This window comes from Oncorhynchus clarkii, unplaced genomic scaffold (genome assembly GCF_045791955.1).
Source record: "Oncorhynchus clarkii lewisi isolate Uvic-CL-2024 unplaced genomic scaffold, UVic_Ocla_1.0 unplaced_contig_4308_pilon_pilon, whole genome shotgun sequence".
Lineage (NCBI taxonomy): Eukaryota > Metazoa > Chordata > Actinopteri > Salmoniformes > Salmonidae > Oncorhynchus > Oncorhynchus clarkii.
This window is the reverse complement of record NW_027258768.1, coordinates 40,001-53,256: the sequence shown is the minus strand read 5'-3', so window position 1 is coordinate 53,256 and position 13,256 is coordinate 40,001. Positions and strand designations below refer to the sequence as shown.

Here is a 13,256-nt window from a genome sequence, read left to right as displayed (position 1 = left end):
CACTTCAGTATTGCTTGTCTTTCACACTGCTTGTGGTTATTTAGGTCTATAGAGTCTGTCAACACAAAGACCCAGCCCAATGTGTGTTTAAACCTGTGTGTGTGTGTTTAAACCTGTGTGTGTGTGTTTCAGTGTGTGTGTGTGTGTGTGTGTGTGTGTGTGTGTGTGTGTGTGTGTGTGTGTGTGTGTGTGTGTGTGTGTGTGTGTGTGTGTGTGTGTGTGCGCTTGTGTGTGTGTGTGTGTGGCTGAGCTAACATGCAGAATTAGTCAAGAATAGCTAGTAAGTGTCATATTAGTTTGACAGCCAGGGTGAGAAAAACATCCTCATCTCTCATCACTCATCCCTCATCCCAAGAGGGCTTTACGTGTTTAAATCCCAGTAGGACAGTTGGAAATACATGTACCCTGCTTTTAGCGTGTTCAATTATTCATCATATTGACATATAAGATGTGGAAAAACACTTTCTCTCTATTCAACAGAAGCCTAAGGTTGCTAAAAAATACCTTTGCTTTAGTAGGAGACAGACAGGAAGAAAGGCCTTCTTTAGTCAAAACTCAGGACAGGAAGGAAGAGAAGTATTAGTAGTTTTGGTAGTAGTACCTGGAGCCATTTTCCTCCTAAAAAAAAACTAACATTTTATTGTAAAAGTAATACTCGTCATAATAAATAAAATAAATTAAACAACACATTTCGAATAAAATGTGACAAAAAAAAAAGACAAAAATAACACTAAAAGAGAGGTCTGAAGTCATTTTTAAAAACGTTTTTTTTTTTTTACATCGTTCTTCAAATACAAAAAAAAAATCTTGGAGTTGTATAAAGGAAGGAACACACATCGTTGTATAAAAGCTGATACAGGAACATACAGTCGAGCATCAGTCACCAGTGTTTAAATGTATAAACTCCTTGCGGGAATATTTCAGTAGAAGTCGATAATAAATAAAAGCAGTAGAGTAGAATGAAAGGACGGTGAGAGGAGGATAAAAGTGAAGGAAATAATAGTCTGTGGCTGCATCTCAAACAGAACCCTTTTCCATATACAATACACTACTTTTGATCAGAACCCTGGTGGGGCCTAGAACCCTGGAGCACCATTAGCTCTGGTCAACAGAACTGCACTATAAAGGTGAGATGGGTTCCATTTGAGATGGGCTCCATTTGAGATGGGTTCCATCTGAGATGGGTTCCATTTAAGATGGGTTCCATTTGAGTTGGGTTCCATTTGAGTTGGGTTCCATCTGAGATGGGTTCCATTTGAGATGGGTTCCATTTGAGTTGGGTTCCATCTGAGATGGGTTCCATCTGAGATGGGTTCCATTTGAGTTGGGTTCCATCTGAGATGGGTTCCATCTGAGATGGGTTCCATCTGAGATGGGTTCCATTTGAGATGGGTTCCATTTGAGATGGGTTCCATTTGAGATACAGACTATGGCTTGATAGGCTTCCTTGGCCTGACAACATAAATATAGCTTTCTATACGAACTAATCCAAAGTTCCTCTTAGTGTATTGAAGGTAAGGGCTAAAGTCTCTAGAATGTACTACACAACTAGAAGAGAGAAGAGAATGGAGGAATATAACAACAACAAAACAACAGACCTTCCTTCCATTCTTCCCCTTCTTTCTTGTCTCAGGGACGGAAGTGAGAGCTGGAGAGAAGGATGGAGTGATGGCGGGATGGAGAAGGACGTCATCAGTATGGCGCAAACTTCTGTCTCTCCGGTTTCTTCCCGATCCCATTGGCCGAGGAGATCTTCGCTGTGTAGGAGATCTGGGCCTGGGCATGGGCCCCAGCGGCGGCGGCTGCATTGGCGGCAGGGTTGGATAAAGCCAGGAAGGGTACAGATTGGATGGATTTCATGGATTGCATTCCAAGGAGGCTGGAGAGGGGGAGGGCCCCATAGGGGTGGGTGCCCATCATGGGGACTGCAGCGTGGGGGTGGGGGTGGGACATGCCAGGGCAGCCCATGGCAGCCAGGGTGGCAGCAGCCACAGCTGAAGACTGGGCTGGTGAGGGCGGTTGGCTGTAGGCCATGGTGAGGTCAGCAGGGTTCGACATGGAGGAAGACTGGGCGGTGGATTTGGCGGTCTCTAAACTGCACAAGGTGATAGGAGGAGGAGGATAGGAGGTGGAGGAAGAGGGGGGGGGGTTGGAGGTGTAGGGAGGGAAGGAGGGAAGGAGGGTGGAGGGAAGGACAAGGGAAGGAGGGAAGGAGGGTGGAGGGAAGGACAAGGGAAGGGGGAAGGAGGGAGTAACGGATGGAAAAGGATTAGAAGGTTAAAGAAATAAAAGACATGTTAAAAAAAAGAGAAATTGAGTGAAATTAAAGAAATCAAATCAAAAGGAGATTAAAAATCTAAATGATAAAAGAGGTGTGTTTTTCTGGAGGTTGTAACAGATTATTTTAGGGGGGGGGGGGGGGGGGATCTTTCTGGCTCTCATGGAAGGAGTGGGTGCTATAAGTCAGGGTGATGGCTTGGGTAAGGGCTTGGGTAAGGGAAACACAAATAAGTTCAAAGTTCATTAGGATTTTCCTTATTCTGTAAAGGATCAAAGATACATATTGTATTTGTCAATATCTAATATAGATATATAAATACATATATATATTTCATATTGTATTTGTATTGTCTGTAATAATACTACAATGTGTATGCAGCGTGTAATACAGTGTCATATACCGTGTATAATGTCCAATGCAGCGTGTAATACAGTGTGTTTTTTAGGGTAGAATTAATGATTGGAATGTCCATCTGGCTACACAGTCAAATCTTTGTTCTTTGTAGAAATGGGGTATGTTCAAAATTCAGTCACTTTCAACTGTCTGATACAACACTTGGCCACAGAGAGCGAACGATGTAGTCTGACATCTCTTCTGATTGGAAGGGAGAGGTCCTTCCGAGAGCAGTCACACAACATGAATAATGGTCACAAGATAAAAGACTTGATTTTATAATCAGCAGTTTTAGTACACACTTCAAAATGTGTTGCTAGTTTTCTTATAGTACGAGCTGTTGAAAATGAATGTGTCAACGTTATGTTATAACAAGATTAAACAAATCTGTCATCTGTGGAGGTAGATACAAGTTAAGACTGTCTTTGAAGCAGTGAAATGTCCCCCTGGGATCATGAGTAGGGCTTGACGAGGGTCATGTTCATTAGGCACTGAACCGGAGAAAACGGACTGAAACAAGGAGGGACTACCTGGACTTGTCCAATAAGAAAGGTCTATGTTCATTTTCCGTTGCAAAACATATTGGAACATTTTCTTCTGTTTTGTGCCTTACTGAACACAGCCCAGGTAAACCCTGAGTGGGGCCAGAGTTAATATATAACAATACAAATCATAATGCAGTATATGCCATTCAGGGGACACGTTAATCCAAAGGGATTTACAGTCATGAGTACATACATTTGACGAAACCATGGTGTTAGAAGCTCTACCAACTGAGCTACAGAGGACCAGAACTTTGTCTTACCAGGAGGTGATGAGGTATTGGGCCAGGTTGATAGAGATGGGTGTCCCTGTGATGGTGACGGCTCTATCACTGGTGCTGTCCAGCTGGCTACCGATCTTTATCTGAGCCCCTGACACCTGGCGGATCTCATTGATCTTGGTGCCCTGACGCCCGATGATGGAGCCGATGAGCTTGGGGCAGAAAGACGGGTCTCGTTAAGACGAAAGGGGAGAGGTGTGTGTGTGTGTGTGTGTGTGTGTGAGTGTAAGTGTGAGTGTGAGTGTGTGTGTGTGTGTGTGTGTGTGTGTCTGTGTGTCTGTGTGTGTGTGTGTGTGTGTGTGTGTGTGTGTGTGTGTGTGTGTGTGTGTGTGTGTGTGTGTGTGTGTGTGTGTGTGAGTGAGTGAGTGAGTGAGTGTGTTTGTGTGTGTTAATCTTGGTGCCCTGACGCCCGATGATGGGGCTAACGAGTTAAAGGAGGAACGTGAAGGTGACCATAACAATCAGATCACAATAACCACGGGGAAGGAATTTACTGTTGATAATACTAAATGTCCGGGGCTCACTTAAAAAACAGAGATGTGAATCGCAATGTGACTTCAATGTGACTTCAATGTGACTTCAATGTGACTTCAATGTCACTTCAATGTGACTTCAATGTGACTTCAATGTGACTTCCCAGGATAAAATATACATTCAATATAAATATATAAAGGTTTGTGCATCTTGGGGGGAAAAAACAACATTGTCTTGAGTTTTATAAACAAACATACACTCGCTCGAAGCGCATCGCTTGTGTCTCAGAGCCTAACTCATCTACTAGTAGAAAAGCCAATAACATCCCAAATCAGGGGTCAGACTTTCCACTAGATGTTGGAACATTGCTGCTATAACAGCCTCCACTCTTCTGGGAAGGCTTTACACTAGATGATGGAACATTGCCGCGGGGACTTGCTTCCATTCAGCCACAAGAGCATTAGTGAGGTCGGACACTGATGTTGGGCGATTAGGCCTGGCTCGCAGTCGGCGTTCCAATTCATCCCAAAGGTGTTCGATGGGTTTGAGGTCAGGGCTATATGCAGGCCAGTCAAGTTCTTCGACGCCGATCTCAACAAACCATTCATGTATGGACGCTTTGTGCGGGGACGTTGTCATGCTGAAACAGGAAAGGGCGTCCCACAAACTGCTGCTACAAAGTTGGAAGCACAGAATCATCTAGAATGTCATTGTAGCTGTAGTGTTAAGATTTCCCTTCACTGGACCTAAGGGCCCCGAATCATGATAAACAGCCCCAGACCATTATTCCTCCTCCACCAAACTTTACAGTTGGCACTATGCATTGGGACAGGTAGCGTTTTCCTGGCATCCGCCAAACCCAGATTCATCTGTCGGACTGCCAGATGGTGAAGTGTGATTCATCTCTCCAGAGAACGCGTTTCCACTCCTCCAGTCCAATGGCGGCGAGCTTTACACCACTCCAGCTGACGCTTGGCATTATGCATGGTGATCTTAGGCTTGTGTGCGGCTGCTCGGCCATGGAAACCCATTTCATGAAGCTCCCGATGAACAGTTATTGTGCTGACGTTACCACCAGAGGCAGTTTGGAACTCGGTAGTGAGTGAGGCAGCCGAGGACAGACGATGTTTACGTGCTACCCGTTTTGTGAGCTTGTGTGGCCTACCACTGAGCCGTTATTGATCCTAGATCCGTTTCCACTTCACAGTACTTACAGTTGACCGGGGCAGCTCTAGCAAGGCAGACATTTGACGAACTGACTTGTTTTCAAGGTGACATCCTATGACGTTGCCATGTTGAAAGTCGCATCTCTTCAGTAAGGCCCATTCTACTGCCAATGTTTGTCTATGGAGATTGCATGGCTGTGTGATCAATTTTATACTACATGTCAGCAACGGGTTTGGCTGTGGTTTTCCATCATCACTAATTTGAATGTGTGTCCACATACTTTTGTATATATAGTGTAGCTAAACGGACTATCAGACTGTTTTTGCACTACGTTTTTGTCTGGACTCATCACTTTGTTTCAAAGTATTGGGACAATGACACATTTTGGTTTGTTTTTGTCTCTGTTCTCCAGCACTTTGTTTTTGAAATGATACAATGACTATGAAGTTAAAGTGCAGACTGTCAGTTTTATTTTGAGAGTATTTTCATCCATATTTGGTAAACCGTTTTAGTAATTACAGCACTTTCTGTACATACCCCCCCCCATTTAAGATACTACAAGTATTGGAACAAATTCACTTATACGTGAATTAAAGTAGTAATAAGTTAAGTATTTGGTCCCATATTCCTAGCACGCAATAATTACATTGAGCTCGTGACAAACTTGTTGAATGGCTGTGCTGTTTCTTTTGGTTTTGGTTTCAGATTAGTTTGTGCCCAATAGTAATGACTGGTAAATAATGTATTGTGTCATTTTGGAGTCACTTTTATTGTAAATTAGAATATAATATGTTTCTAAACACTGAATGTGGATGCTAACATGGTTACAGATAGTCCTGAATGAATCCTGAATAATGATGAATGGGAAAGTTACAAACTTACAAATATCATACCCTCAAGACATGCTGACCTCTCACCATTACAATAACAGGGGAGGTTAGCATTTTATATCAATACCTCCAAGACATGCTAACCTCTCACCATTACAATAACAGGGGAGGTTAGCATTTTATATCATACCCCCAAGACATGCTAACCTCTCACCATTACAATAACAGAGTAGGTTAGCATTTTATATCATACCTCCAAGACATGCTGACCTCTCACCATTACAATAACAGGGGAGGTTAGCATTTTATATCATACCTCCAAGACATGCTAACCTCTCACCATTACAATAACAGGGGAGGTTAGCATTTTGGGGATTGGTATGATATTTATGCCTCTGTAACTTTCTCTTTATGATGGATAAGTGATCATGGGAAACAGATAATGGGTAAGGTAGAATGGATAAGAAATAATGGATGAGGGAGAATGGATAATGTTTATGGATAAGGAGTAATAAATTAAGGATACGATATAACAGATAATGGATAAGGATAATTAATAATAAATAAGGGATGAGTGAGAATGAATAGTGGATAAGACATAATGTATAAGGGAGAATGGATCCATCACAGACAGAAAAACCCAGTGTCAGAGATCAGGATCATACCTGGGTTCAGATACTACTTTTAGCTTTTTGGATCTAGTCTCTCTAGACCGGTTGAATTAACAGTGTTTCCACAACATTTAGATGAAATGATGTTGAACCAACATGGACCAGATGTTGAATTGACATCTGTGCCCAGTGCATCTGTTCTATTGGTTCCATTTAACCGGGCAGTAAAGGCCACATACAGTATTACAAAAATTATTTCAAGTCAAGTCCTCTCCCGACTAGTCCTTTCCAGTGTCAGGCCTGAAGCACTTGATTGAGAGGTCCTAATGTAAGGAGACTGGTGATGGAGGGGCCCTAATGTAAGGAGACTGGTGATGGAGGGGCCCTAATGTAAGGAGACTGGTGATGGAGGGGCCCTAATTTAAGGAGACTGGTGATGGAGGGGCCCTAATGTAAGGAGACTGGTGATGGAGGGGCCCTAATGTAAGGAGACAGGTGATGGAGGGGCCCTAATGTCAGGAAACAGGTGATGGAGGGGCCTTAATGTAAGGAGACAGGTGATGGAGGGGCCCTAATGTAAGGAGACAGGTGATGGAGGGGCCCTGATGTAAGGAGACAGGTGATGGAGGGGCCCTAATGTAAGGAGAAAGGTGATGGAGGGGCCCTAATGTAAGGAGACAGGTGATGGAGGGGCCCTAATCTAAGGAGACAGGTGATGGAGGGGCCCTAATTTAAGGAGACAGGTGAAGGCGGAGCCCTAATGTAAGGAGACAGGTGATGGAGGGGTCCTAATGTCAGGAAACAGGTGATGGAGGGGCCCTAATGTAAGGAGACAGGTGATGGAGGGGCCCTAATTTAAGAAGACAGGTGATGGAGGGGCCCTAATGTAAGGAGACAGGTGATGGAGGGGCCCTAATGTAAGGATAAAGGTGATGGAGGGGCCCTAATGTAAGGAGACAGGTGATGGAGGGGCCCTAATTTAAGGAGACAGGTGATGGAGGGGCCCTAATTTAAGGAGACAGGTGATGGCGGAGCCCTAATGTAAGGAGACAGGTGATGGAGGGGCCCTAATGTCAGGAAACAGGTGATGGAGGGGCCCTAATGTAAGGAGACAGGTGATGGAGGGGCCCTAATTTAAGAAGACAGGTGATGGAGGGGCCCTAATGTAAGGAGACAGGTGATGGAGGGGCCCTAATGTAAGGATAAAGGTTATAAAGAGACAGCCCTGTGTCTCCTAAGGAATAGGGTTTCATTTGGGACGAGTCCCCTGTCATGTCTGAGGCCTGGACAGGTGATGAAGCGACTCCAACATGGACGTGTTGACAGGTAGATATGCTGTCTGATGGACAAACCATGACCCCATTTAGTTCCCCCCTCACTCCTCTGCTCTCATAAACTCTCTCCCCATCTCTCTCTCTCTCTCTCTCTCTTTCTATCTCTCTCACTCTCTCTCTCCCCCTCCCCATCTCTCTCTCCCCAACTCTCTCTCTCCCCATCTCTCTCTCTCCCCAACTCTCTCTCTCTCTCTCTCTCTCTCCCAATCTCTCTCTCTCCCCATCTCTCTCTCCCCATCTCTCTCTCTCTCTCTCCCCATCTCTCTCTCCCCATCTCTCTCTCTCTCTCTCCCCATCTCTCTCTCTCCCCATCTCTCTCTCTCCCCATCTCTCTCTCTCTCCCCATCTCTCTCTCTCTTCCCATCTCTCTCTCCCCATCTCTCTCTCTCTCTCCATATCAAAAACATTCCCTTTCTCACCACCCAGGGCCTGAACTGTTACCCCTCCCTTCCTACATCACCCACTGCAGTCTATTAATGGACTGCTGATTATTTGGGGGACGAAGCTAAGTGCCCACAGATGAGTGCCAGGTCTGAACCACTCTGTTTGACACACAGCACAGGACTGTAGCCACGCCAGGCCAGCCTCCCATCTCTCAGTCTCTCTGACACACAACACAGGACTGTAGCCACGCCAGGCCAGCCTCCCATCTCTCAGTCTGTCTGACACACAGCACAGGACTGTAGCCACGCCAGGCCAGCCTCCCATCTCTCAGTCTCTCTGACACACAACACAGGACTGTAGCCACGCCAGGCCAGCCTCCTATCTCTCAGTCTCTCTGACACACAACACAGGACTGAAGCCACGCCAGGCCAGCCTCCCATCTCTCAGTCTCTCTGACACACAACACAGGACTGAAGCCACGCCAGGCCAGCCTCCCATCTCTCAGTCTCTCTGACACACAACACAGGACTGAAGCCACGCCAGGCCAGCCTCCCATCTCTCAGTCTGTCTGACACACAACACAGGACTGTCTGCACGGTGTTAGATGGATGTGGACACAGTGGAAACAGGGCTATTTTTGGGTGGATTCCCTGCTGGAGCTGTAATGTGAAGAAAAAAAAGCTTGTTTTGTGGAACTGGTGAGCTGGAGGACGTCACAGCCCACCCTGCACACACACACACACACACACACACACACACACACACACACACACATACACACACACACACACACACACACACACACACACACACACACACACACACACACACACACACACACACACACACACACACACACACACACACACACACCCCCCCCACCCAGATAGAGCCCCTCTGGGCCGTTTTCAGCAGTGCGTGCCTGTCGGGCTTAGTGCCTCTCTGCCTCTCTGTGGCTGCTATTGTGTTGATGTGCTCCAGACTCTCTCTCTTTCTCTCTCCCTCTATCTCTCTCTAGCTTGCTCTCTTTTGACTCTCTTTATCTCTCTCTACCCCTTCTCTCTCTCTCCTCTCTCTCTCTCTACCCCCTCTCTCCCCTCTTTCTAGACTGTCTTCCTCCCTCTCTCTCTTGTTCTCTCTCCCTCTATCTCTCTTTCTCTCTCTGTCTCTCTCTCTACCCCCAATCTCTGCCCTCTCTCAACTGCCTTCCTCTCTCTTTCTCTCTCCCGCTATCTATCTCGCCCACTCTCTCTCTCTACCCCCTCTCTCTCTCCTCTCTCTTGACTGCCTTACTCCCTCTCTCTCTTCTATCGCTCTCTTTCCCCCTACCATCTCCCTCTTTTTCCTATTGTTCTCCTTCAGGGAGAAAAGTGAGAGAGAGAAGAGAGAGAGAGAAAGAGAGATTGGGAGAGATAGGTAGAGAAAAGAGAGGGAGATAGAAGAGAAAGAAGAGAGAGAGAAAAATAAGAGATAGAGATAAAGAGAGAGTGAGAAGAGAGAGAGAGAGACAGAGAGAGAAGAGAGAAAGAGAGAGAGCGAGAGAGAGGGAGAGAGAGATAGAGAAGAGAGAGAGAGAGACAGAGAGAGAAAGAGAGATAGAGAGAGAGATAGAGAGAGAAAAGAGAGAGAGAGAGAGAGAGAAGAGAGGGAGAGAGAAAGAAGATAGAGAGAGATAGATAGAGAGAAAAGAGAGATAGAGAGAGAGAGCGAGAGAGAGCGATAGAGAGAGAAGAGAGAGAGATAGAGAGAGAAAAGAGAGAGAGAGAGAGAGAGAGAGAGAGAGAGAGCGAGAGAGAGAGAGAGAGAGCGAGAGAGAGAGAGAGAGTGCAGACAAATTTGACCCCAAGATCTACCGTGGAATATGCGTCAATAGTAATGTTGGGAAAATCCTCTGCATTATCATTAATAGCAGACTTGTACATTTCCTCAACGAAAACAATGTACTGAGCAAAAGTCAAATTGGCTTTTTACCAAATTACCGTACAACAGACCATGTATTCACCCTACACACCCTAATTGACAACCAAACAAACCAAAACAAAGGCAAAGTCTTCTCATGCTTTGTTGATTTCAAAAAAGCCCTCGACTCAATTTGGCATGAGGGTCTGCTATACAAACTGATGGAAAGTGGTGTTGGGGGTAAAACATACGACATTATAAAATCTATGTACACAAACAACAAGTGTGTGGTTAAAATTGGCAAAAAACACACACATTTCTTCACACAGGGTCGTGGGGTGAGACAGGGATGCAGCTTAAGCCCCACCCTCTTCTACATATATATCAATGAATTGGCGCGGGCACTAGAAAAGTCGGCAGCACCCGGTCTCACCCTACTAGAATCCGAAGTCAAATGTCTACTGTTTGCTGATGATCTGGTGCTTCTGTCACCAACCAAGGAGGGCCTACAGCAGCACCTAGATCTTCTGCACAGATTCTGTCAGACCTGGGTCCTAACAGTAAGTTAAATCTCAGTAAGACCAATATAATGGTGTTCCAAAAAAGGTCCAGTCACCAGGACCACAAATACAAAATTCCATCTAGACACTGTTGCCCTAGAGCACACAAAAAACTATACATACCTTGGCCTAAACATCAGCGCCACAGGTAACTTCCACAAAGCTGTGAATGATCTGAGAGACAAGGCAAGAAGGGCATTCTATGCCATCAGAAGGAACATAAAACCACCTAAAAGGAAGCGATTCCCAAACCTTCCATAACAAAGCCATCACCTACAGAGAGATTAACCTGGAGAAGAGTCCCCTAAGCAAGCTGGTCCTGGGGCTCTGTTCACAAACACAAACACACCCCACAGAGCCCCAGGACAGCAGCACAATTAGACCCAACCAAATAATGAGAAAACAAAAAGATAATTACTTGACACATTGGAAAGAATTAACAAAAAAACAGAGCAAACTAGAATGCTATTTGGTCCTAAACAGATAGTACACAGTGGCAGAATACCTGACCACTGTGACTGACCCAAACTTATGGAAAGCGTTGACTATGGACAGACTCAGTGAGCATATCCTTGCTATTGAGAAAGGCCGCCGTAGGCAGACATGGCTCTCAAGAGAAGACAGGCTATGTGCTCACTGCAAAATGAGGTGGAAACTGAGCTGCACTTCCTAACCTCCTGCCCAATGTATGACCATATTAGAGAGACATATTTCCCTCAGATTACACAGATCCAAAAGGAATTTGAAAACAAATCCAATTTTGATAAACTCCCATATTTACTGGGGGAAATTCCACAGTGTGCCATCACATCAGCAAGATTTGTGACCTGTTGCCACGAGAAAAGGGCAACCAGTGAAGAACAAACACCATTGTAAATACAACCCATATTTATGCTTATTTATTTTCCCTTGTGTACTTTAACCATTTGTACATTGTTACAACACTGTATATATAAATAATTAATATGACATTTGTAATGTCTTTATTGTTTTGAAACTTCTGTATGTGTAATGATTACTGTTCATTTTTATTGTTTATTTCACTTTTGTATATTATCTACCTCACTTGCTTTGGCAATGTTAACACATGTTTCCAATGCCAATAAAGCCCATTGACTTAAATTGATAGAGAAAGAGAGAGAGAGAGAGAGAGAGAGAGAGAGAGAGAGAAGAGATAGAGAGAGAGATAGAAGAGAGAAGAGAGATATAGAGAGAGATAGAGAGATAGAGAGAGAGAGAGAGAGAGAGAGAGAGAGAGAGAGAGAAGAGATAGAGAGAGAGATAGAAGAGAGAAGAGAGAGATAGAGAGAGAGAGAGAGAGAGAGAGAGAGAGAGAGAGAGAGAGAGAGAGAGAGATAGAAGAGAGAAGAGAGAGATAGAGAGAGAAGAGAGAGAGAGAGAGATAGAGAGAGAGAGAGAGAGAGAGAGAGAGAGAGAGATAGAGACAGAGCGATAGAGAGAGAGAGAGAAGAGAGAGAGAAGAGAGAGAGCGACCTTTGACAACTTTATCCATACATTTTTAAGCCCTCTGTATTGGAAGACCACAGAAACACAATGACGGAATGCCAAGCAATGGCCATGTCTGAAAACATTACCATCCGTCAAGTCCATGTTTCCATTGTTGTTTTGAGGCTCATTGGAGAAGGGGATCCAAGGTTCCTCCCTCTGACTTCCTCCTTCAATGAGCTTCGTGAATGTAGGAAGCAACGACTTGATAGCTTGTAACATTTTCAGACACAGCCAATATATTAACTGGGACGTGGGTGGGCTGAGCTGGGGAGGGGGTACGCTGGGGTAGGCTGGGTAGGCTGGGGTGGGAAGGCTGAGCTGGGGACGGGGTAGGCTGGGGTAGGGACGGCTGAGCTGGGGAGGGGGTAGGCTGGGGTAGTGACGGCTGAGCTGGGGAGGGGGTAGGCTTGGGTAGGGAGGGCTGAGCTGGGGAGGGGGTAGGCTGGGGGCTGAGCTGGGGTGGGAAGGCTGAGCTGGGGAGGGGGTAGGCTGGGGTAGGGACGGCTGAGCTGGGTAGGGGGTAGGCTGGGGTAGTGATGGCTGAGCTGGGGAGGGGGTAGGCTGGGGTAGGGCGGCTGAGCTGGGGAGGGGGTAGGCTTGGGTAGTAACGGCTGAGCTGGGGAGGGGGTAGGCTGGGGTAGGGACGGCTGAGCTGGGGAGGTCTCTGGTTGCCTTATTTACTGCTGTGTTGTGACAGCACAGAGCCTCTCAGCATGTCAGACATCATGACTGGGTTTAGTTCAAAACTCATAGAGCTCCGCTGAGACTTATGGATGGACAGACAGGAGAGAGAGAGAAAGAGAGTGAGAGAGAGAGATGACATCATTATGATAACACCTCAACCAGTTTTGCTCATTGGGTTAGAGGCAACATTGAAGCAGAGAACAGTGAGGTGTCTGACTTACTGAATAACAATATGTTTAGTCACTTTAACCATGTGTACATGTGTAAGTATATAGCCTGATGATGACGGAATGAGGTGTCTGACTGA

The 13,256-nt window shown here is 45.6% G+C and overlaps 1 protein-coding gene across 1 annotated transcript in view; it reads right to left on the bottom strand.

Moving 5' to 3' along the window:
- Nucleotides 1-1,632: 1,632 nt before the first annotated feature.
- The window catches only part of LOC139398519 (poly(rC)-binding protein 4-like), a 42,437-nt gene continuing 30,813 nt past the window's right edge, over nt 1,633-13,256 (bottom strand). Inside the window, exons 9-10 of the mRNA XM_071144466.1 lie at nt 3,480-3,649; nt 1,633-2,095 (exon numbers count right to left, since the gene is read on the bottom strand). Of these exons, the coding sequence (XP_071000567.1) occupies nt 1,693-2,095; nt 3,480-3,649 (573 nt within the window). The 3' untranslated portion in view covers nt 1,633-1,692. The remainder of the gene's footprint in view (nt 2,096-3,479; nt 3,650-13,256) is intronic.